The sequence below is a fragment of the Rhipicephalus microplus genome, unplaced genomic scaffold, assembly GCF_043290135.1.
Source record: "Rhipicephalus microplus isolate Deutch F79 unplaced genomic scaffold, USDA_Rmic scaffold_237, whole genome shotgun sequence".
NCBI lineage: Eukaryota > Metazoa > Arthropoda > Arachnida > Ixodida > Ixodidae > Rhipicephalus > Rhipicephalus microplus.
This window is the reverse complement of record NW_027464808.1, coordinates 82,426-108,318: the sequence shown is the minus strand read 5'-3', so window position 1 is coordinate 108,318 and position 25,893 is coordinate 82,426. Positions and strand designations below refer to the sequence as shown.

General features: G+C 44.4%; 1 protein-coding gene across 1 annotated transcript in view; it reads left to right on the top strand.

The window, feature by feature from the left end:
* Positions 1-25,893, top strand: part of LOC142792738 (uncharacterized) — a 37,642-nt gene that overhangs the window by 8,166 nt on the left and 3,583 nt on the right. Inside the window, exons 3-13 of the mRNA XM_075885662.1 lie at positions 1,622-1,657; positions 3,691-3,841; positions 5,701-5,784; positions 7,112-7,396; positions 9,181-9,522; positions 11,280-11,433; positions 13,867-13,956; positions 16,232-16,479; positions 16,794-16,872; positions 18,189-18,430; positions 21,580-21,817. Coding sequence (XP_075741777.1) covers positions 1,622-1,657; positions 3,691-3,841; positions 5,701-5,784; positions 7,112-7,396; positions 9,181-9,522; positions 11,280-11,433; positions 13,867-13,956; positions 16,232-16,479; positions 16,794-16,872; positions 18,189-18,430; positions 21,580-21,817 — 1,949 coding nt within the window. The remainder of the gene's footprint in view (positions 1-1,621; positions 1,658-3,690; positions 3,842-5,700; positions 5,785-7,111; positions 7,397-9,180; positions 9,523-11,279; positions 11,434-13,866; positions 13,957-16,231; positions 16,480-16,793; positions 16,873-18,188; positions 18,431-21,579; positions 21,818-25,893) is intronic.

Sequence of the window (25,893 nt, the reverse complement as noted above, 5' to 3'; positions counted from 1 at the left end):
AAAGGATAAATGGTAAAAGGCTTGTATTGATTATGTTAACTACATTAAATTGCAATTTTATTCACCTTCCATGCTCTTGCATAAACTATGAATTCATACTCCACCTCTGTAATCCGCACTCGTATGTTGTAATGGCCATAAAAAGTTTAAAACTATTTATGACATCTTTTAAATAACAAGAATAATAGACGTTTCTGGCATCGCGTCTAAATATTTAAACAATAATAAATTGAGAATGGTGCCTACAATAAGTATGCAAACTAGTTCAAATTTGTATTTACATGAGCTTGATAGCAACTGCAGACCAGCAGAGAACATGACTGCTACGTAAAGTTACACGCGTATACAATGCCTCATCCTGATTTGCACGAACAGCGAGCATTCACCACTTCACCGCAGTCGATCACGATGAAGTGGTGTGGCGGGTTCGCAAGTCCACTTGTTTGCAGGACGACAGCCGCGATGCTGATGCGGCCTCCGGTGACAGCCTCGACCGCGCATCAACAACGTGGCCTGCGTCGTACACCACCGCGCCCTCCATGAGACACCACGACGTTTCACAATCTTTATCTACATACTTGTAAAGGCTGGAGAAAGGCACGAATACTGAAACATCGAAAAAACGTACAAATTAGTATGATACGTCGGAAAGTGGGAATAACGAGCGAGAACACAACACATAGTTTCACTTTGCTACGCGCAATGCAGTCGGTGGCTTCGGCGCACTGGTAGGCCATCCGGGGAATTTCCTAGTCCTCTCAATCAGGCCGCAACTAAAACAAGATTACAACGGCCCTCGGAAACAGTCGTTGAAGGCGTTCTTTGACCAACGCGAGGATGTTCGACAAAGTTTCCGTCTGGAGAAGACGATCTGCGTACAGAAGCTGCAGCGGCTGTAGCGCGGTTGAAAGTGGAATCCTCAAATTGACGTCACACGCGAGAGGGCGCCACTCCAAGGTCTCGAGGCCAATAGCATTTCACCTCCGTGACTTTACTTCTAGCAAACACCACGACTTGGGTAACATTGACGACGAGTTGGGCCAATGGCCGAATTTAACAAGAATACGATAGAAGAGCGGTGAATATGGTACCGGAAAAACAAAAAAAGAATACCCTGCTTTAATAGTACTCATTGTAAATAAAGCATCAAATAGTTTTAAAGAACATTGTTTAACTCAGGCAGCGCTTAGAACTGCAATAACACGCTTTGCTAGCTCACGGGCCAAGGAGTTATAGGCTATAGTTAAACGTCGTAGATTCGATTACCAGCCATGGCAACCGCATTTCGAGAAGGGCGGCATTTCAAACAGTCCTTGCACTTATATCTATGTAAGGGTATACATGGTATAATTTTACAGGTGGACCACCACTGGGTCGCTTAAAGTTATTTTGCTGTTCCGGTGTACCCCAAACATTGTGTATTGACACGGAATACCCAACAAATCAATAGAGCATCCAAGCAATCAACTAGGCAAGTCTCGATGTAACACACTCGTGAACATTTGCATTGTTTATCGGAACATGAAATATAAGTTAACATGAGACCAATCCACGAGCCTACTGAAAAACAGCGTACTTCGGCTGTTAATCGCGGCTTCACCAATTTTTGCTTCATTCGCAGAGGCCGATCTAGGTCACCATCTGTGATCTCCATTAGGTAAGTATCAAGTGATGTGATATTATTTCTTTTTGTGTAATTAGAGTCTAGGCGTTTAGATAATCATCCCAGAGTGAAAAATGAAACAGGAGACGTGTTTCCTCTGGTTTATGTTACGTATAAGCTCCGGCTTCACCTTTCTGTTCGGGAATGTCCTTTGTCATTATTGCCAAAAAAAGTAAATGTTCGTCAGATATTTTTATACGTGAATTGTAGACATTATGAGGAAATTATACCCGAAAATGCGTTCTTCGTTACCAGACACACCCCCACCACTCACGCTCTCATGGCTGATCTTAAGAGCGTCGGTACACATTTCTTACGGAACAACGTCTCATCTATTCGAGCTTACTCCTTGGAATGAAGTTCTATCGTCGTAGAGCGCATTAATTCAATACTTGAATTACGTAAAGCTTCCTACTAAAATAATCGCTGGCGTGGTGCCGCGTTATCAACAGTTCAGTATTGCATTGTCTACCACATCGGCCTCTCTGTTTTATGTGTGAAGCTCCTTTGGGGCCCCGCGGCTAAAGCGTCTTGTAATTTGTCACACTGGGAAAACCGTGTATAAGATCACCACGTATACAGCATAGGAATGTATAGTATAGAAATCGGTAGCAAAGGGAAGTAAGGGTGACAGGTGATGCAAGGAGGAAAAGGAAAGAAGGAAAGCAAGATGGGAGGGGGAAGTGCACCACAGCCGTGTGCTGGCTGAGTTGAGCAAGCGACGGGAAAGGAAATGTGGCTGCATGGGGAGAAATAATGTGAGAGCGAGGAGAAGAGAACGTGGAGTGCAAATCACGGCACAGTCGTGTGTGTGTGGTGAAGTATAGAAAGGATGTCGAAAAGGGAAGTGAGGTTGAGGAGCAACGATGTGAGGTTGAAGTGGAGGGAAAGGATTAGAAAGCGGAGGGATGATGTTGCCACTGCATCACAAATGAAATCTCCCTTCACCGTTATGGATGCCAAGCTTGCTGCTCGCTTAGAGTAGGATCCTCGTAGTTACTAACGTGTCAGCTTTCCGCTCTTATCTTTGCATTTTTTTTCCACAAATTTTTGAAAGGAAATTGCCGAATAAACGTTGAATCGAAGTGTAATTAAGCTGACTGAACTCCAGCGCTCACTTGCCTGTAAATGCCAGCGTCGCCGAATGGCATGTGAATCAGTGCTCCGGACGTCCAATTGTTCTCATTTTGATTGGAGCAGCATTTAATTATTTTTTTCTTATTACGCCTTCATGCTGTTACGAACTTCCACACGTTACTTCACAGATAACTTGTGAAGGAACATTGGTAACTCTCATTTGGGCCTAGTTGGTACAGATTGCTGAGGTAGAAGCTGATAGGTTTAGAGCTAAGGGGTCTGTGAGGTTCCGAGCGTTCTACGTGTTTCTGAGTTTCTGAGTTAAAAGCTCTGAAAGAAGTACTGACGTGGTTTGAAGACATCGTCAAAGGGACATTTTTCGTTTCCTTGCTAAGCGGTGGCAACACCATTCACACGCATAAGTCAGGCAACACGCATAAAATATTTTATAGTCATTTAAACTCTTGTACGCTGAGCATCAGCAAGCCAGCTTCACTGCAGTGGACATGATTCTGACGAGTGGAGACAGCTTCCCAATTCGCAAACTGTGCGTCCTGCTCGTCGCCAGAATCACAGTAGTCCCTGTCAAGGTCCCTGGACAACAAATAAGGCATCATTGTTTACGTGCACCACGAGCATATGACATATCTGTCGCTAGTACGTCAGCAGTTCATATCTTCTCGTGATGTCACACTGCTCTGACACGTCACAGAGAAGCCAGCTCCGTAATATCGAGACTTGAAAGTGTCCTTCGAAGGTAGCGGTAATAAACATATATTCGATGCGTCCCCAAGCCCCACAGTACTCGTTTTAGATTTGTCGGCACCAGTACTTTTATTTAGAGCAACAATATCAATTTTTCCGTGACCCCTGTAAGTGCTCCTTTTAGAAATGCTGTCACCTTCATACTGTATCGCCTCTTGAAGTCATAAGACTTTCTTGTTGTGCAGCAGTTCGACTGGCCCCCTGGAAGATCGAAGCGTTCGGCGTCGCATTCGTGCCAGCACTCGCAGCAAGTGGTACGGTGTGCTGGCATCCTTTGTACTCATCGCTTGCATCCTCATGGTGCTCATCTTTGTATCTAGGTGGTCGTCGTGGGTGGTGAGTGAGGCGGAACGTTTGTAGATATGTCCACCATTTGGATACCCTTTGTCCACAAACATTGCAATTCGGTGTGGCGCACTTTTCGTGTTTATTTTTTCATCGTACTGTGAGCTTCTTTTACAAGTCCTTCGCAAGAGTGAGTTTAACATAGGAAAAAAATTAACAGAATAATAGAGAGCGAGAACCGATAAAAATGAAATTCAACAAGCGAGATGACATATAGCGCTAAGGAGGATATGGTCAGCACATTCATAGATTACACTAAGACAGAGCGATACTATAAAAAAATCACCGTAAACAGATAATGAAACTTCCACTATGCGATAGAGCACATGTTTACACACAGGTTTAATCCTACAACGAAAAAAAAGGGCGTGTTTTTATAGCTTATCCGTATCGGTCACTAGTGTACTTGGAAGCGATTGCGTAGTATCTTTGACCTTGAAGAGGTGTGTTGATAGTGTTGCAGTAATGTAGCAAATTGGACTAATTGAAATTAACATACTCATGATGGTCTGCGCAAAAAAAAAAAAGGATTCAAAAAGAGGAGAAAGTACTCGACTCAAGTGCTGACTGAGTGTTGCATAAAATGCTCGACTAAACTTCGCAAGAAAAAATGCCGCTAATTCACTTCATGAAATTGTATGATAATAATTTTTAGTTTCTCAGTCAGTCGCAGAGGCCTTCTACTACATAATCTCTTAAAATCGTATGCTGGTTTTGCGACGTTAAAACCCATCAGTTATCATATGATTAGCACGGCAGACAACACACGACAATAAATTTAAAAGCTACCTTCGAACTTCCTGAGTGTTTTAGGACAGCTCTCTCACAGCAGAGCAAGAGGTGCTTCGTTTACCGTAGATTGGTATCACGAACACGCTGTGATACTGTTGTCAGTCTTCCAGGTACTTCCGATGAAACTCGTGCTTGCGGTGTCCCGAATTTCAAAGCTACTATTAAAAAAAAAAAACAGCTATGAAATCAATGGTGATGGTTCAGCTTATTAGCTATATGGGTTAGATGTGAACTCGCAGCATAACATTACTTGAAAGAAAAGCCGACTAATCGTTGGGATAACAAATAGAAATAAACTGAACGAGTTCACGATAAACGTTAGAGTACACTGGGTTAAGAGAGAAGCTCGAAACACGAGAAGGACGACACAAACACTCGCGCCGACTAACCAACTAGCCCACAACTACATTTTAAGTTGAATGACTTTATTTAGACAGCAGATGGTTTTATGGTGAGCGTATAGTAGCTTGGGCTAGTTGGTACATTATGATGAATGCTACAGCATGAACGGAAGACGAGGTCACAGACAAACGAGGACGAGCGCTCGCCCTCATTTGTTTCGGTGTCCTCGTCTTTGGTTGCTGCTTAACGTTGTTAGCAGCTCGGATTGAAGCCCCACCTGGCGGAGCAAATCTGAACTACGCGCTTCTCACTGCGTGGCCTCCGAAACCCTCTTCTGAAGCGTGATGACAAAGAAAGTAAATTGAAGGGGCAAACCTCGTCCCTCGAGTGCCGACGTATACGAGTGCAGCTGCCAGACACCCTAATAATTGGTTGCAGTCACCTTCAATCTTTTGAATAAAATAGGAACTTGAATGAAAAAGTCATTCACCTGCGGCCCCTAAAGTTAAACATTTTCACTGTGATTGACCTAATGGGTTATTTTTCGGTTGGTTCCCCAGAGGAGTGATTTTCCTTTTTTTTCGTCTGTATTTATTAAAAGGAGCTCCGAAGCTCAGCCGAACTGCAAACACAATGTGCTAATAACACCTTAGTTCGAGATTGCGGCTAGCTCGTTCTCGCCTATGGCCTTCAGGATTCTACGTTATTTCCTGCAGCAAGGGCAGCCCAAAGAATTTCCCCCACAGCGCCTGGTGGGCCCCTTTGGGCGTGCGGAGACTGCGGCCCCGCTTGATCGTTTGGTAAGTTGTTGGCTATTCTTACCTCTTCTAGATGACGATTAATTCTGTCTGTTAAGTTCCTTGCCTACAAGCACCTTTTTATCAATTGGTCAGTGTTCACTCATTTCCATTTACGTGTGAATAGTGCTGGTTTGTTGAGCGAATTGAAAAAAACAAAGACGAGGTCCCTCCGGTGTTCCCCAAAGATGACTTAAAGATGGACGGCATCATTTTTTTCTTTTTGTTCTGAGCCGATTTCATTGATCCTTACTTTATTGAAGCAAAAAAAAAATATATGTGCCTCTTGAAATACCAAATGCGTCGTCAGCGTCAACACTAAGTGACCATGTGACATCATCAATAAGTCCCAAACTACCAAAACACACATTGTCATAGCGACGTAACCGCGAAGCCACATAAAGCCGGCAGGTACTGTAAGAACACGCGACGTGCAGAAACGTTTCAGGAGAGGGATGCTAATGCAATTTGCTGACAAAGCGAAGGAGGGGAGATGACTTTGACTTCAAGGTCATTGAGCGAACGCATAAGAGAGCATGCGATTTCTTATATTTCATTGAAAATAATGGAAATAATTAATCGAGAAATTGTGACGAGGGCCTTCGTTTTCGACAAACAGATTAGTCTTTATGAAAGCAATGACTTTCGCTGTTTCTTAGGAAACGCTTTGATCGCTCTCCCCAACCTCGAGAGACAAGCGGAGAACAAATTATTCGCAAAAAGGAGGATAATTGCGACCATACTTTTTGCGCATAATTTATGTTCTCCTTCAATTCTGTCGTATAGAAGAGACGCCCAGACCTGCTTAATCATGCTGCTTAAAAAGCAGTAGCTGACTTCAAGACAGGTTAACTTGCAGAATTGATGATGAGAGGCCTACTCATAACCGTACGATGACTCTACCTGTTCCACAAATTTGTAGAGTACGCTACACTGGCCGAGCTAGAGCAGTTTCGTGTGGCTTATCAAGAGCCGTGCTGCGCATGCGGGAAGCGCAGTGACGTGACGTGGCGCACAGCTGGCGCGCCGCAGAAGGGCTGAAAGCTCCTATAGTGAGGAATCACTTGTGGGCTGGTGCTTGCTTCGCATAAACTAACTCGCTAGTTCACTCATCGGTCCATTCGTCCGTACGTCCATAGTTCACGCTACGTATATCCCGGCATCGCCGAGCTAAGCACACTACTAAATGCGTTTCTATCGTTTTTTGAACCCTTCACTCTCCGGTGATTGTTTGTCTGATAAAAATGGTTATATCACCTTTGATGCGCATGAGAATTGAAGAATATTTTGGTCACTGGGCTTCTTTCCAAACTATATCCCACTTACACAGACAGATGATGCGGGAGAAAGCATTGTGAGGGCAAGGGCCGCAGTTGAGCCAGCGCCGACGACGATGGCCACGGACAGAACGGAGAGGTACACGGGCGAATATTTCGCACCCGCTGTGATCGCAGAGGAAGGCACTTCAGCCGTGTGCAAGACATCGGCCTGCCTCTCACTACGACAATGGTTTGTGGAAACGGTCATGTCGCAGGCAGATCCCTGCAGAAAAAAGAACAGGTTCACCTGTGAGGCGTCCCTAAGCTTGCCAAACTTTCAACGATTGACTGAAGAGGTCAGTGCTTTCTTCTTTGTCACGCTATGTATATTTTCGCTTAGAGGCCATAGTTGTTTATGAGGTAGTTTGATGGTCATTGATATGTAGGGTTTAACATCCCAAAACCAGCATACGATTATGAGAGACGCCGTAGTGGAGGGCCCCGAAAAGATTGTCCACCTGGGTTTCTTTAACGTGCGCCCAAATCTGAGCACATCGGCCTACAGCATTTCCAGCTCCATCGAAAACGCAGCCGCCACAGCCGGGATTCTATCCCGCGACCTGCGGGTCAGCAGCCATGTACCTTAGCCACTAGACCACCGCGGCGGGGCGTTCATAAGGTAGCCAGAGAGCCCGTTTCATTGTATGTCAGATAGTTATCAGACTTTACTGGTACCATATAGGTAGCCTCTTGCTGGTACTAACCTACGTATCAAAAGACTGGATGATTACAAAGCGGGTTCAAGTTAAATTTAGGACGACCAACGAGCAAGCGGGAGGAAAAGCATAGGTGAAACCTTAAGGATCAAGAAGATCTCAGTGGGGTTCAGGAAGCAAACAGGTGCTAAGGAGATCTTTGTCGAAATCAAGAATAAATGAAGAAATGACCATAGACAAGGCATGTGGCGCGAAGAGAACCGACGTTGACTAAGAGTAACAGACTAGATTCTGCGAGAAAGCAAACACGTGAGATGGAGACCGAGAGTTAGGTGGCTAGAGGAGGTTAAATTTGCTGGTGCAACATGGTCGCAGCTAGTACATAACTGGTTTGATTGGCGAGACATAAGAGAGACCTTTGTCTTGCAGGTGACGTGGTGAGTATATTGTTTATCATTATGATGATGATAATAGGTACCATGAAAGCAACAGTGTAGAGGCATAAAAAGTGTTTTTCGAACAATGGTTACTTCGCTTTGAGGTCTACAGGGTGGCTCGTGAGGAAAAATTAAAGCACGAAGATGACGCACGAGGGAAGCAAATAGAAAGTGAGGATAACATATGATAATAAAGCAGACGGTGAAGACAACGACACAGAATAAACAAAAAAAACTTTCGATGATGCAGTGCACTAAAAGCCTTGATAAACCTTGTTTCTCCATCATAGCCGTGGTTATACGATGTTTCTTTGTTACTCGATTATTTCGGCCGGATTATTTACGCTGCAGGAATTCCTTCCGTCTATGAAATTTTCTGCATCTCGAATCGTATGTCACCTTACCTGAGCATAGTCCGATGAACTCTTTAAACGTCGAAGATGAAAATACATAGTAATGCAAGTGTCTTTGCCTCGAATTCCTCAGGGTATCATACTAGCGCTCTCATAACGCCTTCCAGGAAGTTTTTAGTGCTGCGCTTTCTACTGTCGACACGCGTGTTAGTTCTTATTACACGTATGCCCATAAAGTCATGATGATAAAATATAAAATCAGAGCTTTGCGTTAGCGAATAATTTCTGATACAAGAGTGATCTAATGGTATGCAAGCAAGAGTACCTTACCCATGTTCATGAACATATCTAAAGCTGCCGTGACGGTCTGAAGGTTATGAGGCTTGATTGCCGACGCAATGGCCACCGGATCAAATCTCGGCATATGTAGGTGCATTTAAAGGGATGTGAAATGCTACGTGCTCTAGTACTTGTAATTTGGAGCACGTTTAAGAACAGCAGGTGGTCCTAACTTTCGGAGGGTTCCTAGTAATCATATCGTAGTGTAAGACGTAAAACCCCAATAATTGTAATTATATTTCCAGTTGCTGCCAAGAAGTATATATGTTTACAGGGCCGCATTTGTGTTTGCCAGGTGTCCACTGAAGCGGGAAGTCTTTCAAGCACCGAAGAAGTCGAGCCAATAGCCGGCCCTAGTGCCACCAAGGCGCAAAACAAGATGCGGAGGACTGAGAGCAGGAACGAACTGTTCCAGTCGTGCGTTCAGTACGCAGTGGTTTCTGAAGAAGGCGTTGACGACGTTCTGCTGTTGCTGTCGAACTTTAACCTTGAACTTCTCAACATGACTGAAGACAGCGCGGAGCATCCACTGGCCAGGATGATGCAGTTGTCACTAGATTACGGCATAGAAGTCCCGGTGTCCTTCGCGAGGAAATACAACGTCTCTGGCGAAGGCGCGCACGCTTTTGAGCTTCGGGTAGGTACTTTTGATCTATTTCCAGTTCAATAATCTGGAAACCTTCACTGTCCAAGCTGGAGTGGTTCACAAGATATACACTGTAGTTACAATGGTACCGCATAAACAAAAATGCCTGCGGCTTGGTTCGGATAGGCTCGCTTATGCAAGCGAGAGCCTTAAAAGGGAACGACATGCCGCTAAACCCCCGTAACCGCCAGTAGTGCTCACGTGCTTTTCTGCTAGAAGATGCTTACGCTCCTTAGGCTTTGAAGGCAAAACCTTTAATGGCTCATACTGGCGGCGTCCATCCGTCCGTCCGTGCCCTGCAACTGCATCAACTATGGCATCTTATCCTCACACTCTCTCAGCGATCACGTGATGCACAGCGGCGCACAGAAACAGCTCTGCCATCACGGCCGCGGCCTATTCCGTTTGCCCTCACTCAGCCATCACGTCATGACGCAGCTGTGGTGTCCAACCGTCCATACGTACGCGTCCTCTCACTCTTTCTTTGCAATGACGTGATGTCACAGCGGCGCACGCGGCTGATTGGTTGATATGTGGGGTTTAACGTCCCAAAACCACCATATGATTATGAGAGACGCTGTAGTGGAGGGCTCCGGAAATTTAGATCACCTGGGGTTCTTTAACGTGCATCCAAATCTGAGCACACGAGCTTACAGCATTTTCGCCTCCTTCGGAAATGCAGCCGCCGCAGCCGGGATTTGATCCCGCGACCTGCGGGTCAGCAGCCGAGTACTTTAGCCACTAGACCACCGCGGCGCACGCGGCAGACGTCTCGTTGTAGACGTCATGGTAACCGGTGGAACGTAGCATAATAATTCCAATGGCCGCTGGATTTCGCTGAACACACTTCAGAAATCACAAAGTGCTTGTCAATTTTAACGCTTCAGACGTTTTGGAAGGGCGTTCAGAGAGGTGCAAATGAGTGGCGACGAACGCCTCCACTCAATACACTCGCGCCGAACTGCAACGCCAACTTCATATTTCGCGCAGTTTTTCATAGGAAATCTTTTCTTCGCTTCGAAACCACGTGAATACAGAAAGCGAAATTCATTCGTCTAGGACAGCCCCTCTCTAAACGACGAGCACAACAACAGCAACCACACACACACACACACAAAAAAACGCGATTGAGTCTTGAGTATAGTGTCAACAATAGTGTTCCGCCTACATGCGACAACACACAAACTCAATGCAAAGTATAAGAAAAAATAACAGTTTATATTCAATGGTGCAACTCTACTCATCACCTTGTGTGGCTATTATTTTCTTCACGTATTATTACAGAACTTCGAACAAATTAACATCTTTGTTTCTTGAGCGAAGGATTCTGTCATTTCAAAGTTCGCTGCAGATCATGATAGTCTATACCAGTGAGAGTCTATATCACTAGGGTAACTTATGTAAGACACAAATAAAGGTTGAGCAGTACACTAATATCAGTGATAATTGTGAGAGAACAATATAAAACTACTACAAGAACGAACCCTCTTTACTAGTCGGTGACTTCAAAGTAGGCCTTACGAACCCCAGGACCTAGCTTGTGCAACTGATGATTCACTTTGTGGAGATGCGTAGAATTTTTTTTTATCATTGTTCACCACAGAGGGGGGGGGGGGAGGACAGGGTGCTTGTTTGCGACGTAACGGTAAGTAGCAAAACATGTTAGCCATGACAATTATGTTTTCTACATTGTATTCACTTCTTTTCAAAATGTGCTGCCACAATCGTATCCATTTCCAATCACGCAGATCGACGTCAGCCGAGAGATAAACGATTTTTTCCATGCCCTGATCGGCCTTGGAGAGGCAGATGTGATGGCGTTCTATGAGCACGTCCTGAGCCAGTACGCCCTACTCGATAACACCAGTATTGCCGAGGAGCTGGTGAACGCTGATGATGAGGGTAAGTAACTGTTGCGGTGTCCTTGCGAATGAGCACTGTATACGATCAACACGCGCTGTCAGGGTCCGTAAGATGGCAATAATAATACTGAATAGAATATATTCTTTTGTTTCACTATACTTGAGCATTTCAATATTACTTTTTCAGTTTAACGCCTTACGCACACTGTATTTTCTTTTTTCTTAGAATCAGATAAGGAGAGTAGCGCTGACTGTACCGTTTTTAAGAACCAAATATACCGTTTCTGACTCCATGTACTTTGAACGTTCTTTTTTCGCGCCCCAAGTTTTTGTTCATTGCCATATTTGAAAATTTCACATCTTGTTAATTTCACATAATGGAGCCGAACCCCGAGATTAAAGTAAGTAGAACAAAAAGGACGGGGTGGAGAACATTCGCAAGCATTCTCAAATCATGACTAGTCGATTGCCTCTATCCCTCAAAAGAAAGGTATTTAACTACTGCATCTTACCGGTACTTAGTTACGGAGCAGAAATCTGGAGGATTACAAAGATGGTTCAACTTATGTTGAGGATGACGCTACGAGCAATGGAAAGAAACATGATAGGTGTAACGATAAGGGACCAGAAAAGAGCGCATTGTGTCAGCAAACAAACGGGTATTAAGAATATCATAGAAGAAAAAAATGGTCATGGGTAGGGAACGTAGCGCGTAGGCAGGATGACCGCTGGTCATTAAGAGTAACTGACTGAATTTCCAGAGAAGGCAAGTGGGTATTGGGGAGACAGAAAGTTGGATGGGCAGATGAGATGAACTTTCTGGGTATAATGTGGCAGCAGCAAGCACAGGACCAAGTTGACTTGTGGAACATGAAAGATGTATTTTAGATGCGGAGCATCTTATACTCGCGCCTTGTAGTGCGCCGTCCGCGCCGTCCGCGCCGTCCGCACCGCTTCTCGAACATTCGACAGCTGACGCACGCGCATGCGCCGTCGCGCCGTCGCCCACTCTTCCACCATCTGTGCATCCCTTCCTCCTCTACACACCGCGCGCGCTTCACTCCTCCACCATCTGTGCACCCTTCCTCCTCTACACACCGCGTTCGACATCTACAATTCTCCTGATTCTCCAGTGGACGCGCATGTGGCGTCGCGCTTCGAGAACATTCAACAGCTGACAGTGCATGCGCCGTCGTGCTGTATATATACTCAAGGTCGGCGCTCGCTCGCTCAGTTGCCGCTCGTCGGTTGGTTTGTACGGCGCGTCGACGTCCAAGGTCGCGGTGAAATGAATTCCAACGAATCCACAAACACAATGATCGACGTCCCTTCGACCAGCGCCGCCCTTTCGCATACGTGTGTACGTGTTCACTCATTTAACACCCCCTCCTACAACCACGTTAACCAATTTAGCCATCGACCCAAGTAAGTCGCAATTTAACACCCCATTTCACAACCACGTTAACCAATTTAGCCATCGACCCAAGTAAGTCGCACTTTAACACCCCGTTAACCAATTATATGGTCCGCATCCTCCTCAGTGTTCCCCCGAGGGAAGCTGCGGGCAATTTTTTTCCTGGAGTGGGCGTAGTCAGGCTGATGATGTTGATGATTATGTAGACGATGTACAAATAACTTTCGTCACATGTACCACGTACGTAGTTAATTGAACGCCAGACGAAGTGCAATTATTCGGCAGCAGCGTTTGACTTTCTTACTTCGCTTTTTTTAGCGCGTTATGGAAAGAACCCCGTGTGAAATACGCATAGCAAAATAAATTGTAAATTGTAACTTTCAGAAACTACACTAAGTTACAAGAGTATGCTGGATGACCGCGAAGCCATTTTCATCACGTTTCAGGGCCTCTGAGATTGTGGCGTGTCAGCGAACGATCGCCAAGCCCGTTATTTGTAGGTCAACTAACTCACTTCTGCTGCGCTGTCCATTAGTGTTGCTACATACTATCTTCCGCGGAACACATGAACGCCGTTTCAAAACAAATGCTCTTTATATTCCAACGTAAGGTGTACACTGTGGATGCAAATTCGAATACTGCAGACGCCAAAAAAAAGCGCAATAATAATATATTCACGTCTGTAGTAACACTATGACGCTGTTGAACTATGATGCTGTTGATCGAGTAGATTTAACGCTTGAAAATGACAGTACTTGTTGGATGGATTCATGCTTGTGAGCTAATAAATGAAGGAAGAATTCAATTGGATATCTTAGGCGTTCAATATCTTTCATATACCTAGCGTTATATTCAAATATGCGTCGCACTGAAGGCGTGCTAGTACGTCGAAATGAAACAGGAGAGTAACTATGTAAAGGCACATGTCCAAACTGTAACTGCAAGTAGTTATTGTGAAATACTTTCAGTTATGTTTTTAACAAGTTTATCACGCATTATCACTTATGGCAAAGTATTTCTCTCTCTTATTTGTCATGTTATTCTTCCCCATGCTATCAGTTGCTGACATTACCAACCGACCGGCCAATCCCTATGATACCAGGAGCTTGGACGTCACATCCCTCTCCGAGCACACGGGTGTTGAAGCAGGTTAGTTAAAACTGACTGTTTATAGCCTACACCTACAAAACAGTTTTCAGTGCTTAGGCTGACTAAATGAAGGCTTAAAGAGGGTTTACGGTCGGAATCTTAGTCGTGAATTTACTACTTCTCAAAAGTGCAAGGTTTAGCATTTCAAGTGGAATATGTAATTTAGGTTGACATAAGACCATTCAAAGAATTGAGCTTGAATAGCTAGATTTTGCTATGTAGTCCCGGAGATCACAGATCAGCACGATGAGAGAACAGGCCGCAAATGGGCCCTACATGGTCCTCCAGGTGTTTCATCTCTTTTTTATATATCCTGCGTTTTGTTCTTAATTAAAATGAACGAATGAGCCAACCGATGTTTTGTGCTTGTCCAATCTGCTTCCATCCCCATTTTTTTTTTCGCTCTCTAGTTGAAGTATGACCTTGTTTATGTATCTTGTTATTGTATGAGTTAGCGTCAATAGTTAGAAGATGTATTAGTACGAGCAAAGGTGCCCACAAAGCAATGAAATAATAAAAATGTCAATAAATAATATGAAAATTGTGTGGCACTTGGAGTTCTTGTAGTTACAAAGGTGCCTAATAGCAGCAAGGCTCTACAATGTGATAACCTTGATATGTAATCATCACTTCCAAAACATTGTGCATTCTGCAAGCTTCACCAGCGCTGAATTCGGCACGCTAATATTAAATATTTGTTTTTTTGTTCACGTGTGGTTACCGGTTGTGATAGCATGCAGCATATTCGCGAGGGACCTCATCGGCGTGTCGCCGTGAGCCATTTTGACCGTGGAGACGTGCTCGCTGCACCTTTGCATTGTACTTTCGCCCGTGGCGTGGATAAGACTCTTCCGCTTTCCCGGTGCCTTCGCACAGGGCGCTGTGCTGCATTTTGGTGCTGCCGAAGGTAATAAAGTGTAGCTAACTGTTTGAGAAAAGTACTGTGTATTTGCCATGCTGCGCTCCGCGATTGGATTGTCCGAACGCGTTCGTGCAGTGGCATTAGTTCACGTGAGGCGATGGCGAGCGTGGCCCTGTGGATCGCTAAGGCCGACCCCACGCTAGTAGATGTACCCCTGTGGAATACATGCACAACACAAGAGTAAAATACCATGTCTTCTACTGTGAAAAGGGAAGTAACGTATAATGATTACAAATATTGAGTCGAGTCAATGTGAAGTCTGCAGATATATAGTCGAATAGAACTTAAGAAGACTGCTGGAGTTACTCCTCAAAGGCTACATGCATGACATGCACTTCGGATAGCCGTGATGATGTGCACGGCCGGTAACCGTGTTTTCAAAGAACGTTGTCGAGCGCCTGAGTGAGCCTGCTTGTTAAGTTGCGGAGATTGTCGCTTACTGCGATTTGATTGATTGGCTGGTTGCACCTGACTTTAGTGTCTTAGTATCTTAGGCTGATAGCTATAACACTAACGTGTGCAAAATGATGTCTCCAATAGACGACTGGTTGGCTGCTGTCTCGTTTTCTGATTGAGTACCCTGCGTCAATAATATTTAGTTTTTTGTCTTTTTTGCAGATTTTTCGGACAGGTGAAGATGTTAAGTTTCTTTCGCCAAAAAAAAAATAGAAGTAATTAAACGTTAAAGGCGCATATTTTCAGAACGGGAAAGAGAAAGGGATGGTATTGTGAGTGATTGGAAATGTTTGCGTTCAAGCGTTCGCACGAGAGCATGGAGCCAATATGCGACAGCTGCTATCCCTTGGGCCCTGCCGCGGTGGTCTAGTGGCTAAGGTACTCGGCTGCTGACCCGCAGGTTGTGAGATCGAGGCCCGTGTGCTCAGATTTGGGTGCACGTCAAAGAACCCCAGATGGTTGAAATTTCCGGAGCCCTCCACTACGGCGTCTCTCATAATCATATGGTGGTTTTGGGACGTCAAACCCCACATATCAATCAATCAATCAATCAATCAATCAATCAATCAATCAATCAATCAATCAATCAATCAATCAATCAATCAATCAATCAATCAATCAATCAATCAATCAATCAATCAATCCCTTGGTTCCTGAGGCACGCCTTTCAACAGAGCCAGAGTTAGGGGTGGTTTTTTGAAAGCTATGGGTGATGAATCAAGGTAGCGGGAGGCGTTTTTATGGTTCAGAATGAAGTGATGCCAGAGATTTTGATCGTAACGACAATGCCCACAACTATAGGTGCCCCATTTTGCAAGACGTGTCTGCAGCCTTTGGCCACTATATTAATATTGTCAACAAATACATTTGAAATAACTTCTCGCACACGAAATGCAGGTCTATGGAAGCAGCTGTTGAACACGTACCACACCCGCACAAAGACCAAGGAGCTCGGAAATGTGACAGCCGACGAACGTGCTTTGGCTCTGGTGGCGTACATGTCGCGACCTGGTGACAGGCTAGGAATGCGGCGCCTCCTCGCGTGGCACGTCCTCGTCTACTTGCTGGGTCCCAAAGTGGACCTATTGCGCAAGCTCTCCGGGATGCAGGCACGCCAGAACACCCTTGATGATGAAGCACTTAAGGTAATGTCCACTAGAAAAGCCAAACATGGCTACTCGGGCATCCTAATGGGTGAAGTGTAAGATCGGGGTAATTATTACCTTACGATATCATACGCCAGAGCCCGATATGATTTTGGAACAGGCACAACGAAGACAACATTCGCGAACTGTCTTATGTGCTTCCTTTGTAATATAACCATTGTATGTGCTGTGTTGGTAAGGTTGTTAATATGGCGAGCGAGCATACTCAAAAACACACGCACACACGCGCGCACACGTAAAAACAAACTAAAGGTAAAAAAATAATAATATATTTGTCTACGATTTCCCCACAGGTACTCCTGAAACGAAAATGCGAACGCATGATGGCTAAACTAGACGGAATCCGCTACGGAGCTCTCAACATTTTCGAAGGTAAGTCCTCGCCGTTATGCAGAAGACAATTTAGGTAGTCCCCTTCACGCTGGCTGATTTTGAGGCAAGTACATAGCATGGACTTTTCGGTGGAAAAATAACTTCAGAGGAAGATCTCCTTCACTGCTGTCACGTATTCGCAAGTGCCAAAACCTTAAGATAAAAGAAAAGCGCCAACAGAGTGAGTCTTTAATATTCTCTCCTGTGGCACTACAGTTCGCGTGCTGGTAAACGTATAGCACTGAACTGAATATGACAGTACTATTTATACCATTTCTATTCTGAAATTTACGCCATAGTTATTTTCGTGCGGAACATTGTTGGATGTTTGATGAAATAAAACTTCTATCCCGCCAATCTTACAGTTACCTCAACGGTTGCCAGATTTATATCGAGGCTACTTGTTGCGTATATACCTTATTTAGCAGCTGTGCGAATATGATGGTATTCACGTAAAATATATTAGTCCAAAGAAGCCCTTCTTCAAGCCCATATACGAATTGTGCCATCGAAAACCCGCGATTGACGCAAGGTTCCTCGAAGAGCAAATTATTTGTATCCATCTATAGCACAAGGACACCTGAGAAATGATAGTTTTTTTTTCAGAAATGAAGCTTTCCTTATTAAGAAACAAATTTGCTACGACAGCGAACTTTGTGTCAATTCAAGTGTTATCTTTAATGTCTGAAAATTTCAGTAAATTTTGGAACAAATGCACGGATGAAAACTTCCTCTTTCATTGAAGCAGGAGGTTTCTTTCAATGTTCATTTACTTAACATGCCTTGCAGGCTCTGTTAAGAGCACAGGCTGATGGGCGTACAAAGTGGAAACATAAACTACACAATACACAAAGTAGATACGACAAAAGTGTAACAATAATATTAACAACGAAATGTCTCATTGAAGTCGCAAGCACTCATTAGATTTATACGAATAATAAAAATTGCTAATAAAATTAAGAAAATATAATATGACTGCAGTTACTCGCGGAACATACTGCCGTTTCTGAAGAAAATGTTGTAGTGCAGAGCAAAATAAGGACAGAAGAAGTGTAATGAATCGATCTTCGTCTATCCTTGTGATGGAGTACTCTAGAACCTTTTCCTGAGAAGTGATCAACCAACTAGGTAAAAAAAAAGCGTTTTTCTAAGCCGTATCACTGTCATGTCAGGAAAGTGAGGGTGCTTGTGGCCAAACAGGTATGCCGAATGCGCGTCTTCGGCAAACAATACACAGCGAGCTGCACTTATTTCGCTATGGAAAGGTACAAATGTTGAGAACACTCTCCCGCTTCATTCCTATACGCCTCTTGCAGGGGACCATTCGGTTTCGACAGAGACCGTCGCTAACGTGGGAAGGTTCATGGCCCAGTTCCAGAGTGCGATGGCGTTCGCCTTCAAGGGTTCAAAACAGGACGCGAAATTTGCCTCAAGAGCAGCGTTAACAAGGCTATCGTCTAATAGCGCTCGCATTGAAGACTTCGCGCTGTTCCCCGTTGGGATGTCCCAATCCGGCACACTGAGCGAGCTCTTCGCGGCTTTCGGAGACGTTGATAAGGTGCCACCACTTCGCACTAGCAAAATACACTTACATTGTCACAAGGCAGCAGTGGGTTTGCGGCGTAAGGCAGTAGAGGGTCCCGGTCTCAGAGAGACAACCGCGAAGTGTGAAGAGACTCGGCTGTCTGGTCATTTCAAAATCTCAAAATTTCACTTTCTTTTTCTCTTCCTCTCACTCTCTTTATCTCAACGCATTTTTCTTTCATTATTTGTGCTTCATTCAACTATAGTAATTGGTTTATTGCTCATAGAATAAATAAATGCACTACGCTTTCTTGGTCAATCACCAGAGTGGTTATGAGCAATATATTAAAGTAATCAAATCAAATCAAATCTGGCTTGAGCCCACTATTGTGCCGGCCGCTGTCTCCGCCTTCGAACGTTTGTAAATAAACGTTTTCCTGTCGCACTATTAGTGGAGGCGCCGTGGTAATGCAAGGCGGCGTACCCAGCAGTTCCACCAAAAATGTTACAAGAAAACGTACCGCATAACATTATTCTACTGCCGTCTTTCTGTGGCCAATGACTCGCCATATCGCCATGCATTGTCTTCGTCTCTAAATGGGTGTAAATATCTGTAAACGTCTGAAAAACGTTATCTACCGTTGTTGGGCTCGAACTTCGTGCGTTCCCCGAATACCTTATGTTACCCACCCAGCGGCCGGCGACCCCTCGCCAACAAGGAAGCAGGGCCACCGGAATGCGGGACGATGACTGTCTGCTGGCCACAAAGGACGCGACAACTCCCGTGCCGCTGTCGGGCTCAATTATGGCGCCTTACAGGAGACCAAGCCAGGCTGCAGGTGGCCGGTACACGTGGCCGGTACACGTGGAAGGTACACGTGGAAGGTACACGTACGCGTCCGACGGACAATCAGCGGAGGCGACGGCATTGGCGCAGGGGCCAATTGTATTGATGGCCTGTCAACCCGGCATCGCGGGAATTTACTCGGAGGCGCTTTTCCACGACCTGGCACCACCCGTCATCGACCATTCCGGGAACCGGTGTGAAAGAAACCCAAGCGACGGCGGAGAACCGATGAGTGGGCAAGAGGCGGTGGGTCTTCGAGCTTGTGGCGAGGAGAGACACATCTGTGTGTTTTGATTGGACTATAAGAGTGGTGCGTTTTGATTGGACTGTAAGAGTGGTTGAATGGGGGGACAGGGGATAAAACCAGGGGTGCAGGGACAGTGAGAGGAGAAGAGAAACGAATAAACGTCTCTATATCCAGATGATGTCGGAGCGGTCGTTTTCTCAAGGTGCCAGCAGATGAAAAGTTCTCGTCTTCGGCTTCCTTGGCGGCAGCAGCAAATGTCGCGCATCAAGCGAGAGGCGAGTGCAAAGAACCAAACGGAACGTAACTTACCGTATTAATACGATTGTAGGGCGACGCATTCGACCCATACTTGCTATTCGAAGTTGGGGGGTCGACTCGCGATTCAAACTGCACTGGTTTCGGTGGCAAGCACGACTAACAATCGAAACTTACATAAACGAGAAATCTAGCGCGCTGTGGCATGGTTACGACTTTTCTGTTTACGTTCCGCCTCTGCCTGTGGCACATACCGTGTTTTGTAGTGTAGGACGCGCATGTTCAGCTACGATTCGCAGAAATGTTTCAAAAAAAAAAATGACACCCACTTATTGTCGCAAAGTTGGCTGTTCTACACTTTTGCGTGTTTATTTTTTTCATAATTGCCGTAAACGATTATGCTCGCCCTATGACGCCGTATAATCGCCGTATGACGATTGTGCTCACACTTTTATGTTTTGTTTCTTTGCTTTGAAACTTGAAATGTACGTGGCTACATTCGGTTTGGCTTGCAATCACATAAATACGGTACTTCGTGGACAACCTGAGACATAGTTGCCTGCTTGTACATCCAATTCAATTAGCCATACAGCACTTTGAATCCCACATACAATTTCTTGCAAAACTTGGTGACAACGTTAGTGTAGCACTAAACATGAAACGGGTTGCACCAGCATTTACTTTTAGCGAATGCACAATAAGCCAAAGATGGAGGGCGCTGGTTCGATCGACAGGTGCGGCCGCCACATTTCAATGTGGACTTAGTGCAAAAACATATCGGGTTCTTAGATTAAAGGGCACTTTAATGTGTCTGAAGTGGTCAAGAGACAGTTGATAGTTCTCTGCGGCGGCTTTAGTTATATAATCATGCCGTTTGTTCAGCGTGTGAAACGACGTAGTTATTATTGTAATAAAAATGCTTAAAGTATGGTAGCCGTAACCATGCAGATTCAAGAGGTGGCACTGACGTGAAGAAGCCTACAAGACAAACATTATTCAATTCTGTACTCTAGATATATCCGAATAGAAAATACTAATGAAGTTTGCAGGATTTTATTTCAAGTGCACAGTTCTTTTCATCACAAACAATTTCTTAGGAGAGCAAAGGATAAGAAAGAGATATATCAAGTAGGCAGATATAAGTAAAAAAAAAAAGGTTGGTTCTCAGGCCACATTTTTAGCCTTCGTTGATGAATGGATGATGAATGATAATGAACGATGAATGGATGCAACTAGTACCTTGGATGTCGTCACGGCTACGCACGTGAGAAGAGGAAGCGGTGAAAATTGACTTTGGGTGACCTTCAAGGTCAAACGCATTCACTAAGTTGTTCGGGTCTGTACCGGCGGGCGTAGTATATATATATATATATATATATATATATATATATATGGGACGCTTGCTTGTATCTTTATTTTACTAATTTTAGGAGCTGCTTGTGCTTACGACGTCGTGAACTCACTCACGCCATAATTTTTGTGAACTCGCCCTCATCAAGTGTGAGGCCCCCGGAACGGGTATATGCTCTTCCTAGTAGAGTACTTAGTACACTAAATCGTTAACTACTTTTTATAAGCACACAGTAATCCATGTCAGTATTAATTACCAACAATAATTTTTCCCGGTACTCCTAAGACAGAACATTATACACACAAAAAAGTGAAGAGCTAAGCGTGTTCGCAAAACACCACATGACGTTTGCGAGATATACATAAGACGCTAGAGCACGTTGTATGCCGCGCTCTCTCTAAATGCGAACGCCTGCGAATGTTTTTCCAGCAAACACCTCCGAATGAAGTTCTCAACTTACGGCTTTAGTTCGCGTGCATTCAGGACAATGAAGACTCCGAAGAGGAAGAAGAGACGGAGTTCAATAGCAGCTTCCCTCTTCTCTGGCTTCGACGCCTTCGAGCGTGGCATGCCTTGCCACCCCTGATGCAAGCCCTGCTTCCGTTCATGGCCACGCTCGACAAGGGACAGCCATCGGACTTCTTCCGGATTCCTTACTACGACGACCGCGCCCTACCGGCCTACAATTTCGCCAGCCTCGGACAGGCGCGTGGCTTTACTTGTGAAACATTTGCGATGTTTCATGTCTGTTCATTGATTGATGGCGTTTCGCAGTTCAGTGGCTCTCGGCAATATCGATTCGCCGTTCACACGAGGGCCCTGCGCTTAATTCTTGCCACAAATAGCCTGCATTACAATATTGGTATTTGGTTACTCACCACTTTCATTCCCAATATCAATGAAACCTTAGTGACCACCGCGACAACGAAACGGTAGAAAAAAATATACATCTTTTTCAGAGATTATGCACGCGTAAGGATTTTCGAAGAAGGGTACGTCGTTTATTCTAATCGATTTGCAAGACGTACATTCATAATTCACAAAAAGCGCAAAATATGAGACCCTTAAGAGCCTATTATCTCATTTTTCCTTCGCCTTTATCCATGATATTGGAATCATAATGGTGAAATTTGCAAGCAAACACCGTAAATCTGCAGAGCTTGTAGTGTGCCTAATGCAGTGTCTTTCGTTAAAACAGCAAGTAATTCTATGATAATCTTCATTTTGTCCTGTGGGCACATGCTAGAACTTATTGAATAAATAGAGCAGGACATAACAAAGACTGGAGAGCACAAATACCGTCCTTGTGTCTTCTCGTTTTCGTGTTGTTCTGCGCTGTCTCATTGTTAAATGTACCGCAATGGGGTATTTCAAGATACTGTTGACGATGCACTAAAACTAGTGCCAAAGAATGAAGTGCCACCTCCTGGCAGGCTAGGTATTCATTCGTTATCACACAGATTTTATGCAACCCTTGAGCACATCATTTATGTCGGGATCAGCGATATTTTCGCGAGGTAACAATACTTGACGGAGCGGAAGCTCCCGCAGGGTTAGTAAAAAGTTTTTTTTTGGGGTGCTTTCTATCATGCCTGAAAGGAGAAATCATGACCTCGAAAGCCCCGTTTCCTTATGACAACCTACGGGCTGTCACCAGGAGAAGCAAACCCAGTTCATCTGCACGCATTACGTGGGAGGCAGGTTTTTTGGTGCTCGTGTTAAATGTTTTCATCTGCTAATGAAAACATAAAATATTTACAAAATAGGAGGTTGTTCTTCCACAGGAAAGCATGAGTATTACTGCTGATCAATTAAAGTTTTCTGAACCACTTTACTAGGTAATCGTAGAATTAGCCCAGTGTCGGAGTTATTTGCCTCACAAACAGAGTACCGCGAAAATTTCTCGGATCCTCCGAGAATGAGTGAAGTTTTGAGTGCCGCAAAGCGGACTTGTTAAATAAGTCTGAGGAGTTTGTTACAGCGCAAACGTGACACAAGGACATAAGAAGGAAAACAACACCACTGCAACCCACGTGGAATGTGTGTGGTAGGAACTTGACACAACGACGCAAGAAGGATTACAACACACGTATCGTTGCGTGTGTGCCCTTGTGTCAAGTTTGGGCTGCAGCAATTCCTGATGATTCACGGGGATTCGTCGCACCTTAAACGAGTACTGACACGACTTAGAAACATTGCAAAATGAACAATTATTATTTCTTTGTCATGCAGTATGAATGCTCCTCACACACCGCAGTGTGACGTCACACGTGAAGTGCTTTACTCTCATTGTAACGTCTCCGTTGTTGACAATGCGCTGCTGAAGGGACATTATTCCCAGGTGTCAACACGGTACTCCTGAGGTTCGCGAGGTCTGCATCCTGCATTCAGTTAAAACCGCAGAAATAATTGTCAGGGTAACTCGACGACAATGCCCTCATGGTTGTTTTCGTGCACCGCCAGCAGATGACAGAGTTGACGTTGGTACACTGCGAGTCCCTCCGTGACGCCACACTGCTATGACATGTCACTGAGAAGCCATGCCCGCGATATCGAAGCTTATGCCCGCGATATCGATATCGAAAGAGTTGGTACCAGTGGCGTACCAACTCTTTCGCGAGTGGGGGGGGGGCAACCTACTGCAGTCGCCAGCCGATATATATATATATATATATATATATATATATATATATATATATATATATATATATATATATATATATATATATATATATATATATATATATATATATATATATATATATATATGTATATATATATATATATACTTTGACGCGCTCGCACTTTCATGTGATAATTTGTCATACGACAGCCCTTGTTCAATAGCATAAAAAAGAGACAATCATTTTAAGCAGGATGCACTGGGATAAGACATATATGTTTGTCATGCATGTAATAATAATATTACACGTGACGCTTTTTGTGCATTACCTCAGAACTTCCCGCGTGAATGCAATTATGTTGATGGCTTCCTCAGCAGTAAATATTTTTATCAGTCAATTAAATTTTTAATGACTAAAATAACTCACAATGAACTCAGGTTTTAAATGCGAAGCAATGCTTGAGGAACCAAACGTATTCTGAGCCTTTATATCTATTATCTACCTACCTGGCCAGCTACGTCTTGGTGCTCTCGTAGTTGCGGGGCAAGTTTACAAGCTTAGCAAGTCCACTGCTTTATTCATCGCCATTGCAAATTGCAAGCTGCGCCGCCATCGCTCTAAGTTGCCAAATCAAGGCTGATCAGATTTATTGGAGCGGAAACCTTTTTTTTTTGCGCTTCCAGTACGGCAAAACTAAAACATTTAGAAAGATTTGTCGCAATCGTCGGCTCACAACAGTTTCAACAGAGCAGCGGTGATTCTAATCCTTTCATATGAAAAAAAAATGATCTTCCTGAAGAAGTGGATGCTTTGACCAGTCCATAAAAAGCTTGTCCGTTCCCATCCATAAGTGCGTCGGCCAGTCGCAGCAGAATAAAAACACGAACAATTGAAGTAATATTATAGGGCCCCTGTTCAGCGCTAGTCTGCTCTGCACTACAGCAAAGAGCGGAAAGTGTGACAAAGAGCCTTCAAGGAAAATATTCACTGCTGAAGTGTTAGAAAAGTATTTAACATTCCCTCGTAATATTTTCAATTCATCGTAACAATATAATAGAGTGATTAGTGTGCTGAAAGAAAATTTTCTCTTAGTCGTTTTCCCCAGCGTGCAGCCGACAGTGACCACTGTCGAAAGTGGGGGAAGGGGGGGGGGGCTTAGCTTTCCTAGCGTTTCTCAGTGGCGCCCCCGGCTGATACGCCTATGAAGCTTACAGTGTCTTTTTAAGGCAACTGCCGTAAAAAAATGTAATCTATGCTTACCTAGCCACCACAACATTTGTCATAGCTTTCTCGACACCAGTATGTTCATTTAGAGCAACAATCGCAAAATTTTAAAAATTCGTGTCAGTAGTCCATCAAGCGCTTTCTCTATCCTTTCGTCCTGCCAAGCTCGCTGGAAGTAGCACAAAGAATGAAACACGTACGATCATTCTCTCCTGCCGTGATTAGTCTGAGCGGTATAATGTGTAATGTGATCACTGTGTATAGTGACCACGTTACGGGACACGGTGCAAACGCATGTGTGCACCCTATATGGCAAGAAGTGCATATGATTCAAACGCCACAATTCGCTTTGTCGGCAGTTGGCCAATAGCGTACGTGCTTTCTGTTATTCGACGTTAGCCGGCTGCTACCTCGTTCACCGAATAGAGTGACAATGGCCCTCTTTATAAATTGCGTGCTTAAAAAAATAGTAATTCTGAACTTCACATTAAAGTCTCCTGGCCGGGCACAAAGTCGAGATTTGGCTGAGGTATTCATAACCTTGCCTGCTCTCGGTGGGATACAATTTCTGACCAAACTAGAGAGGTGTTCATTAACCCTTTAATCACGTTCATCTCCAATAAAAACCTCCTTCAGGTTAAAGTCAATGTGTCTGCACATTTAGAGCGAATTCGTGATTTAGAGCCCAGTTGTAGCACCTGACAGCACACCGGTCATGTACAGTGTCAATTTTTATGGAAGTGAACACGAGAGCGCGTGGTCTGCGCACTCCGGTGGCTGCTAGCAGCGCGTTCAAGCGGCAGCAAAAGCAACCACAGCCCCTTTTAGTGTCACCTGGGGGCGAGAAAAACAAGCTGCCATTGGTGATATAAAACCAGAGGCAAGATTGCAGCCCCCTCACCCTGCCAGGCGATTAGTGGCCTCTTGCATAATCGTCTTGAAGAAGGAG